General features: G+C 40.9%; 1 protein-coding gene across 1 annotated transcript; it reads right to left on the bottom strand.

Annotated features, from left to right (window-relative positions):
• Window positions 1-6,811: 6,811 nt before the first annotated feature.
• On the bottom strand, window positions 6,812-8,789 carry sox14 (SRY-box transcription factor 14). Its single transcript, XM_057038890.1, has one exon. It carries the CDS (start codon window positions 8,302-8,304, stop codon window positions 7,588-7,590), a length of 717 nt encoding a protein of 238 aa, XP_056894870.1. The 5' UTR covers window positions 8,305-8,789; the 3' UTR covers window positions 6,812-7,587.
• Between the last annotated feature and the right edge of the window lie 2,154 nt (window positions 8,790-10,943).

Below are 10,943 nucleotides of genomic sequence, written 5' to 3'. Positions count from 1 at the left end.
AGTATTAGTTACATTTGTTGTTTACATTGCACATTATATCTTCTCAATTTTTACATTCACAACTCATCTTTTTTCAGAACTCTATGTTATTCAAAGGAAAACATGTTTGCTATTGCCAGCAGCAGTCTCCTCTGGACACTGTGAGTTACAATTCCCAAGTGCACTTAAAATGCTGGCAGTTACCTTTATCACTTACTTACTGGCCACTTTATAAGGTACACTTATTCATTTGTTCGTTAATACATATATTCCATTCTAGCCAATCACAAGGCCACTTGTCAATCAATTTAGGCATGTCGACGTGGTTTAGACAAATTGCTGAAGTTCAAACCAAACATTATGAGGACGATCTACTGGGATTTTTATGTGAACCACAGCCATCTGTAGGGTTAACATTTAATGGTCAGTGTGGACAAAAAATGCCTTATGAGAGGTCAGGGGACAAAGGGCCGACTAGTTCGAGATGATAGAAAGGCAACAATACCTCAACAAACCCTTTGTTGCATTGAAGGAATGCTCAATTATCTCTGAACGCACAATAAATTGAACCTTGAGGAGGCTGAGCTACAGCAGCAGAAGACCACACCGGGTGCCACTCCTGTCAGCTAAAAAGAGAGAAATTGAGCAGTCGAAGAAAAACATTCTCTGGCATCAATTTCAGGTGCAACCTTCAAATGCTCACATAGGACCCTGCAATGGGCTGGCGACTCATTCAGGGGCGTACCCTGCCTTTGCCCACATGCAGCTGGGATAGGCTCCAACGCCCTTGCTATGACTCCCAAAGGGATAAAGTGGTCAAGAAGAGACAAAGACATTCAACTGCTAGCATTGGAATTTGGTGTAAAAACATGAAACCAGGCATCCAACTTACCTTGTATCAATGGTTCAGGCAGCCAGTGGTGTAATGGGGGATTTTCTTTGGCACACGTTGGGCCCCTTAGCACCAATTGAACATGATTTAAAAGCTGCAGCCTACCTAAGTGTTGTTGCTGACCATGTCCACCCCTTTATAGCCGCAGTGTGCAACGTGACAATGTGTTTACTGTACTCCACAGTCACCAGACCTCAGTCCAATGGAGCACCTCTGAGGTATGTTGTTTAAAGTAGGCGGTGAAGAATTAAGGCTGTTCTGATGGCAAATTGGGTCCAACCTTTTACTACCAAGCTGTACCTAATAAAGTGGCCAGTGAGTGTATGTTTTAATAGAAAAAATAAGACAAAGACAACTCCATCTGTGCTGCTATACTAAAGCAGTAGAGGTTTGAAAGTTAGATTTGATCATTGAAAGCAATATAACAGGAGCGTGTGGTATGACTTTGTCTTAAATAAAGCTCGATTCTAAACCAAGTGCCTGGAGGAACCTGGATGTTACATTATTCAGCAGTAATTATCTCATTCATCTGCTGCTCTATGCCTCCTCTGCTATTTTCCACTCTAATTGGTTGGCACAATCAACAATAAAATGTCTATTGGTGATAAAAGTCTACACATACTCCACACAATTCACTGATTTGCTATAGAATGAATGTAAAGCAAAGGGGACATTATCTCTCGCTCATGTTGCTCTTGAGCCATTTGTTTTAAGTATTGCACATTATTCTTTCAAAGAATCCCCCATAACCATTTGACTGTGGTGATGAACGCACTGCTTGGTTTGATCATGTACTGCAGAATCTGACCTAAGGACCTCTCAACTATTACTGGGACATAAAGCATAAATGTATAGAGACCAAATATTATTACAGGATATCCAGTGTTCTGCACTTACACCATGGAACTAACAGGAAACGTGTTCTAATCTTTATAAAACTCGAGTTAATTAAGTCTATAAAGTAGTCAAAGTTGCTTAAAAACTTGATAACTGTTATTTGTATGTCTAATTCTCACATAGGGTGAAGTTACAGCTGAAAATATTGGGCCGGGCACCAAATATTTTAAAGTGCATGCCAGCTTTAAAAGCCTCTATAAGTTAATAAATGAGCACTGATGTATTTCATGATCTCCCTGCAGTAATTGGTCTGGGTACTTTAGAACATTTGAGTCTGTCACTTCTAAATAACATCTCAAGTGTCCTTCGATTAAATGTTACAATTGTTTTTGGATTATTTTGTCAAACAAGTAGCTAAAAGTTGTATTAAATAACTTTTTTAATGGAGAAATGAGAGATATGCTAGTCAACCATTCCACATCCCTTCAAGAAATAGAGATTAATTTGAAGGTAATCATAAGTGTGAAAATTGCTGTTATCTTCTCACTATTCCTTTGACTGCTAACGGCCTGTCTGGCTCTGAAGTCACTCCGTAATAAATATTCATATACCTTTCAGGGTCTTTGTAATGTTGACTACCTTCCATCAGTCTGATCTGTTTTGGCAAGGCAAGCACACATGAAGGAAATAAATTTAGAGGAAAAAAACATCCAAGTAAATAAATAAATAAAAAATAATGACAATGAATTAATGTGGGGGACTTTGGAACATCAAAGGATTCTCTATCTTTGTAACATGTAAACAGTACATGCCTTCACTGAGTGGAAGAACCTTTTAATGATCCCATGGAAGATTGCCACATCGACAAGCATCCTGTAATAAATAAATTTAACAAATATTTCTGTAGGGTCTTTTCAATGGGAAAGAGAGCCCAATGTTGTTTTTTAAGATAAGTGGTCTATACATCCCCTGCTCCTTCCTGATTAGTCTAATCCAGTGAGAAGTGCATGCAGGGTTTTGATTGAGTCAGCCGCTGAGGACCCTGAGGGGAACCCTCCTGATAAGTGCCTTTACCTTTCACCTCCAGAACCCCACGCACGTCGCTTCACCATATCCCACTCCTTCTAATCTCATTTGGCCCAGGAAGACATGCTCAGGCACAAGAAGCTACGATTAGCATCCTCTTTACCAAGGGATTCCACGGGCTTGGACTGCCAGTGCTGCCCTCAACCTGAGACGCTGAAGGCGCTAAATCAGCTAGGTTGTGTCTGTGTGTACCTGTGTCTGTACGTGTGTGTGTGTGTGTGTGTGTGTGTGTGTGTGTGTGTGATGATCAACATCTACAAGGTTTTCCAAATCTTGATTCAGGAGTAGCAAATCACTTTGAATGGGATTATGATTGGAATTCAATGTTCAAATTGTAATTTGTAAAGTCTTGTATATATATAAAAAAAAAGGTTTTCAAGTAAAAACAGAGATTAAAACATATCAGTAAAAATGTGTGAGGAGCATCAAGCATCTGCAGGAACACTGCTTCAGCTGAATATTTCCTCCTAACCTCCTAAATAAAATCAAAGTAGTAACGTTTAATATTAATATTGTTTTATTATTGTTTTGTATAAAAAACACTCACATCATTTTAATGATATTTAAAGATTTAAGCTTTAGAAGTCAAAATAATTGTGCTGTTTCCTTTCCCCTCTGTATGCATACCAGTTAACAACTCATTTTTAATAAGCTAATTAAGATGAAAATCAATATGTAGGCAAATTTTAATTACTGCATCTAATGATGGCATCAGTCACATTTTTCTGTTATTTTCCATATCTATTTTCAATCATTTAAATGCAATAATAATAAAAAATAAAATAAAAAAAGTAGGTGTCTACATATGAATGAGCAAAGATAACAACAAATTTACTACTTTATATATCACATTGATGTAAAGGCAAATTATGCTAAATGGAAAAAAGCTAACAAAGCAAAATGATTCTAACAAGTGTAAGACATTCAACAACAACCACAATAATAATAATAATAATAATAATAATAATAATAATAATAATAATAATAATAATAATAATTATAATAATAATAATAATAATGTGGGGGTCTAAGGAATTACATTGAATATTATGAAATATGACTAACAAAACCATACACCCAGAATTAAGAGGATATCAACAACATGATGAGAAATTTCCGAGTTAACAGTTACTTCCATAACAAAAATCCCACACAAAAAGTGATGAATGATGATAATTCTTGTTTTTTGTTCTTTGGCCATAATTGCTGAGTGTTATTTCACCTAAAGTGAAAGTGTGACGTTAGCGTTGAAGCCACATGGAGCTAATGACTTTTAGCTGAACCGCACCTGGCTTTTAATTCTATATAAAAGTATATTAAATAAATTATAATAACAGGCTCATTTTGCGGATAAATTCTAAATGTTACGTTGAATGTTAAAGGATATGAAAGATTCTATATTTAAGAACCCTATCTTATCTTTACCTACAGCTATAGAACATGCGGCGCGGATAAAGCATGATCCTTCGGCAAACTATTATTGGTCCCAGTAAAGAATATTTGGCTCCTGAAAATCCAGGAGATATGTTTTCATAACTACATTGTGAGTTGTGGTAAGCTCGTCAAATTAGAAGAAAATGTCCCAGGAGCATCAAAGTGCAGAGATTACTTTTGCGCACATTTCCCGATACGACAGCAGATTCTCGAAATTCATGCCGGTGTTTTCCATCCATGCAGCCGATCATCTTTGGAAAAATGACCACAAGGGCGTGCACGAGCGTGTGCACGGCCAATAAATACTATTAAAGGGAGAAAGAGATGCGCTGTCTTTCTATCGCCTGGATAAAGTCTTGGTGTAAATCATTTTTCCCGTCTGGCGCAGCGCATTAAACAGCCGTGGCGCGATTCCTTTTCTCTCAGCTCATCCGTTTCTTCCCTTTCTTCTTTATCAGCGCCTTCACCATTTCATTGCTTTCAAATGAGGATTCGGGAACCCCCAAATTCAAGCCCCGCGTCTTTAAACAACACAACTGTACGGGTTGTACTTTTGCTGCCGTCGAAATGATATCCCAGATTCAATTTTAGATAGACTGGGATTTAGCCAAATGATGATTTCTCATTTGGTCTTTGGGAGACAATATTTAATGTGCTTAAACGAGACGTCCCCCCCCCCCCCCCCCACACACACACACACACACACATATATATATACATATGTATATATATATATATATATATATATATAAATTAGCATTGATTTCTTATTGAAGATAACATCTTCAGATTCATCATCAGCAGGCTATTTATTTCTCAACCTCTCCTCCGGGGGCTTTTGATTTCGGAAATTAGCACGCCTTAATCCAGAACCACATTCTCAACAACCACTTATCAAAGCCCATTTACTGAAGACGATTTCAGGGTAACATTTAAAGACAATAATGTAATGACCCATGTCTTTTAATTAAACACGCCGTGTCCCGCTCCTTACGCATTTCACTTCCATTTCTTTGACTTTTTTTTAAAAATCATTTCGAGTGTTGTGCGTGGAAAAAACGTTCGCCCCCCTCCTCATTGACTTTAAACGCTAAATGAAGCATATAAATGACCTGAAAGCGCCGGCTGTCCCGTTAAATTAAATAAAATAAAGAACAATTATCCTCTCCTTTTCCTCTGATCTGCCGCTGAAAAGGAGTCCTGGCGAGATAAGGCAGATTGAATTCTCTCTGTTGTGCTCTAATAAAAACGTTGAGGGGGGGAGGTCGGGTGGAAAGTGAGTTACAGAGAGATTTAAAACCCACCCTATAATTTCGAATCATAATTTCCCACCCATTATACCTCTCACATGCCGTTCGTCGTTAGGGTTATTTATTCCAGGGCGTTATAACCACAATTTCCATGACTAAGTTGGACAATTCCAAATGGGGGAATGAGGCAGCACAACTCACAACAGTTTTAATACAAATGTAGAAAATACACAAGTCGATTCTAATAGGTTAATTATTATTTTAAATTTTAAAGTTGCAGGAGGGATTCGATATAAAACTTCACAGCCGGTTCAGTGAAGGATCACCCTAATTTACAGCTTCAGATAAGTCTGTCATAAACCCCCCCCCCCCCCCCCCCCCCCCCCCCCCTTTCTGTGGCTCCCACATCTTTCCTTCCCAGGACTGAATTGCACCTTGGGCAATAGTGCAGAATCGTGGATCTTAACTTCTCTCAGCATATGTTCCTGGCAGATAAGTAAACAATTTGGTTGTGGGATGATTTTTTTTTTTTTTTATAAATTAATGCTCCCGTCTTTTGGGAGGGTGAAATGTAAAAGTAAGGATTTGCGTTAAATATTTTGGCGTTAATTTAGTGATATTCTAATAGTCGTCGGTTTAGTTTGGTTTGTTTTAAGCCGGTTCAAATGATAAAATAACCGAAAAATTAAACATCCGCGTTCAGCGGCGCCCGATACCTTGTTTTTTTTAAATTTAAATCTAAAGCACAGGCGGATATTTTTTAACTGGCGGGTTTACAACAACAAACAAATACAGACGTAAGACAAAATAGTTAAATGAGTGCAAATCAGTTCGTTGGAGCTTTTAACCGTATAATTAGGAGGGAATCTTGGTGCTTGGAGTGATTAAGCAGCCAGACAGGTCGCGGGGTTGGTTTCCTCCAGGGGGCCTCGGCTAAACTGTCAAGCACCGGGAAAGATCACCGGTTCAGAACCGAGTCCGAGTCAGAACAGGACCACAAGCTGTTCCCTCACAACAGCCACCAGAAATGTGCAACGCAAAGCGGAGACACTTTAAACAATGTTTAGAAGATCTGCCACCTCATAGGTCAATTTAGGTTCGATTCTGTTTGGTTTTAAATGGAAGGCGAGTTTGTTAACAGCCCATGACTCTAATTATTAATATTAAAAATTGGGACCAATTATCCCAATCTACTTCCATTTACAATTTTTTTTAAAAGTAAAGCGAATTCTTTTTCAGCATTATTGTAGTTTGCTATGCTGCTTTAATTACTTCCGACACCACTATCTTCACCATCTGAAGTACCCAATAACCTACACATACAGGAAATTGATACTGTTGAAGACAGATTGTCTTTATTCGAAGTGGCTTTGTTCAACAGCTGAACAAAGCGCCGGGAGGTATCAATCTTTTAGATACATTATCCTTTCCATAACATGACAGATTTTTAAATTATCATCTCAAATGATAATACACATATACCTCATTGGATTCAGATAGAATTTAAAAATGACGTGTGTGACTATATTAGCACGGAACCACAAGAAAAATGCAAAATAAAACATTTGGCTGGAGATGATTTCTTTTCTTTTTGTAATCTTAAATAGTTTTATGTGCCATATAAACAATATGACCCGTATATAATCAAGCCTACAGGTCCTGATTTCAACCCTATCAAAAACATCATTCAAATGACCAACGTTTATGTAGACTATGTCCTATACAGGAAATAAGGATGCAAATTGTGCAAGCCAATTTTTTCAAAGTGAAATAATATCCTATCATGACACAAATCAGCAGTTCGGCATTGAAATGTACACAATAAATAAAGTTAAAGGCCTCCTTTTCTGGTTGCCATAAAGGTTTTAACATTTACATTTCTTACAGTTCACAGGGAAAGGTTCTTTTAGACCAAATCCAAACTCCTCTGCGCAACTCAGGAACTTGGTGGCTGTCTGGAAAAAAAAAGTTTTCTTTTGTTGGAATAAGAAGTCCAAGGCAGGTAATACTGCCCATGCCTTTTTTTAAAAAGTTGCGCTGTCCATAATATATTTACATGCATTTCAGTATTCAAGTGAATTTAAAAAAAAACCAAAGGAGTCTTGGTGGTTACATGGCAGTGGCGTGTGCGGATGAATATGGGTCTATCCCAGTCTTGGTCATACCTGGAAAAAGTATGTAGGCCACCGGGGGCTGTAAACTTGACGTTGACCAGGCTGTGCAGTTACACGGGACGACATAGCCTGGGTTTGTGGGCGACGGGTGGGTGTGGGTGTGCTGAGTAGGGCACCCAAGGGTGCCGAACGCACCGTTCTGGTATCCCAAAGAGGACGCATACGGCAAAGTGCTGGTGCTCAACGTGTGGGGCATCTCTGTCATCTTCTGGATTGCGCTGGAGCTGAACTGGCTCGGGTCGAGGAAGGAGTAAGGAGCGGACGTCGGCGGCAGAAACGCTCTGGCTTTCTCCGAGGGGCCCAGAAGAGAGTCCGCTGCCGACACGGGAAGTCCCTTCAGGTGATCGGTGTCCCCGAGGTAAGGCAACGGGAAAACGTACCTGTCCTTCTTGAGCAGGTTTTTGGGTTTGCGCCGGGGTCTATACTTGTAGTCGGGGTGTTCCTTCATGTGCTGCGCGCGGAGCCTCTTGGCCTCGTCGATGTAAGGTCTTTTCTCGGACTCGGACAGTAGCTTCCACTCGGCGCCCAGCCTTTTGCTGATCTCCGAGTTGTGCATTTTGGGATTGTCCTGTGCCATTTTCCTTCTCTGGCCCCGGGACCAAACCATGAATGCGTTCATGGGTCTCTTGATATGATCAGCGGGCTTTGACATCTTTAAAAACGACGTTCGCGTATCCCCGGTGTTAACGACGAGGAAAAGTTCTTATCGGAAAGAAGGGAAACTCTTTACCTGTCCAGGTGCAAAGTCATGCCACGTCTGTGGGGTTGTGAGGTTGAAAATTAAAGTTGAATCAAATAAAACTCCAAACACCGGCTTTCTTTTCCCGAGCTGGAACCAATCTCTTTCAGACCTGGCGATACAGGGAAACATGCACGATGCGCACATGTAAAAATCCTCAAAGGTGAAAGCAATGTTCCGCAGTTTGCAGGACTCGTAAAAGTGTTATTTTATTCAGTGATTCTCTCCCTCTCTCCCTTTCTCTCTCTCTCTCTCTTTCTCTCTGAGGTCTGTCGTCAAGCACCTGGTTTGGAAATGAGCGGAAGAGCGTGAATACGAGCCAAAAGCGGTGAAGTTCAAAGGCTGGGCTGGTTTGGTTTCTGCACGCAATCTGACATAATCTGCAGGGCGTTCACTCACCAACCTGAGCGCCCAATCAGCACGAAGAGCGCCGATTATAATACCTTCACCAAAATGTATGTACGTTACAACATAAACAAGGACAGGGCGGTAGGAGCAGAAAAAAATGAAAAGAAAAGAGGGGCGTGCGCGCTACTGTGCGAGTGAAGCGGAGGGGGGAGTGTTACAAGATCCCAGATTCACTTAAATAACTAATTGCATCAAAACAGAGAACCGAACTGTTGTTTTTCAGTAATAACCTGATGCGTTATCCAACTCTGTTTTAGAGAAAATCGATTTTATGCAACTCAAAACGGGGGGAGAACGTAGTGATTCGAATGGGAGATATTTGAAAGGAAAATACGAGCGTCTTGCTCGTCGCGTCCAGGGTGTCAGCTCGGAGCAGGAAAATGCAGACCCCCTGCTGCGTGATGCCGCTGCAGCCGCAAGGTTTAAAGGCCCGGCGAGCAGCCGCGCACGCGGACCCGTGCGTGCGCCCGCCAAGCCCGTCGGTGACAAACGGCGAGGAAAGAGCAGATCGACCGTAAACGTTCAAAAACGCATCAGTGGGAGTCTGTTAATCGGCGCGTCGGTTGGCGTCAGCGTGGTTTTAAGGAGTCGCGTGGCAGAGTGATTATTCTAAAATGCTAATTTCATCGAGGACCACTGCCTAATAGCCCTGGGCTAATGTGCTTGATATATGATTCACACAGCTGTGATTATTAGTCGACACACAGAGGGAAGGTTTTTTTTTTCTCCAAACACAGACGTGCACAATGAGCACGCGCACGCGGTTTTCTCTCCACTTTAAAGGTGGAAACACTTTTATATGCGCTTTCCACGCACTGGAGTGATAATGATATTTCCACAACAAAGTGAAAAAGCACTTTTTAAGTGTATCCGAACGCGCTCAGACGTGTATTTGACAGCATCATATGGAGATGTGTGACCCTTCCGAAGGAGGGGGCATGGCAGGTTTGATTTTGAAAATAAAAAACAACATTTTTTCAGCTATGGGATAAAAATGAGTTTATTTTTTTTTAAAATCCAATATAAATACTGATATTCGTCTTAACGTATCTTATGCCCATTTTCTCCCCCACGCATGCGTCAAAGCGCTATAACTAGAATTTGTTCTCTTTTCTACAAATGATTTAAGATATGATTTGGGGGGGCGTCCTCCTAACCCCGGCAGCCTTTTCTTTATCCCAAAATTCACCGACCGGACGGCTTCAAAATATGCACACGCTACTTCAGCTGAGTCAGTCGACGTGAGTTGATGGTCGTCTCCTGCCCGGAGGTAGAACTGCATCTAATGTAGGACTGTTTATTTTAGCCTATTTTCAACTTTTAAATGATGCCACCATATCTTTGACCCGGCATTGTACCTATATGGAATTTGACGTGTGGCGTCGAGGCAGCTGTAGCCAGCACAGCAGCTCAGGCTTCATTCTGAGATCAATGAATTAGATAAGGGTAAATTATTGTAGGGGCTGAGCCTCCTACTCACGAGGGAGATCGTGACTCTGTTTCTTATTCAAAAATCGGATTGTCTAATAAATGCACGCCTGAAAGTCTCCCCGACAATTTAACGGGATAATGAGAAATGCAATAGGTTTTAATTTGTTGAGGATTGAGACGGTTTTGTCCCGTCCAACCCCACCCCCCCCCCCCCCCCCCCCCCCCCATCTCACACACACACACACACGTCAGTTTGTTCACTTTTTACTCCCCATTATCGCGACTGCGTAAAACAGGCCAACCTGTAGGCAGAAGCAATACTGTAACTACTTAAGTTAAATAGTTGTCCATGGAAGAGTGTGAAAATGGGGAATGAAATCCTACAAGTACATCGTGATTTTGTATTTTGGGATTTTTTGGGGGGGACATCAATGGTATTAGTAATGTAAAATTGATATCCAAGTTTAACTAACTTAATGGCATTACTCTCTTTCTCTCTCTCTCTCTCTCTCTGAGACAGATACAGAGAGTAAAACTAGGATTATCGAAGGACACATGTCCATCCATCTCTGTTTGGAAAGTGAATGGGAAGCAGGCCGGCACATACAGAGCCTATTAGCCAAGTTGGACTCCCATGGAGAGCATTGAGGTAAGCTCCCCACCGTAGCTGTCCATGGTGCTGAAGCTCTAAGAGGTTTTCCTCACTGCACACT

This window comes from Takifugu flavidus, chromosome 7, assembly GCF_003711565.1.
Source record: "Takifugu flavidus isolate HTHZ2018 chromosome 7, ASM371156v2, whole genome shotgun sequence".
Taxonomy (NCBI): Eukaryota; Metazoa; Chordata; class Actinopteri; order Tetraodontiformes; family Tetraodontidae; genus Takifugu; species Takifugu flavidus.
The sequence above is the reverse complement of the archived record's forward strand: the minus strand, read 5'-3'. Positions and strand labels throughout refer to the sequence as shown.

Excerpts from the sequence above, each read along its gene's own strand:
- sox14 (XM_057038890.1), bottom strand. The coding sequence starts at position 8,304 with ATGTCAAAGCCCGCTGATCATATCAAGAGACCCATGAACGCATTCATG.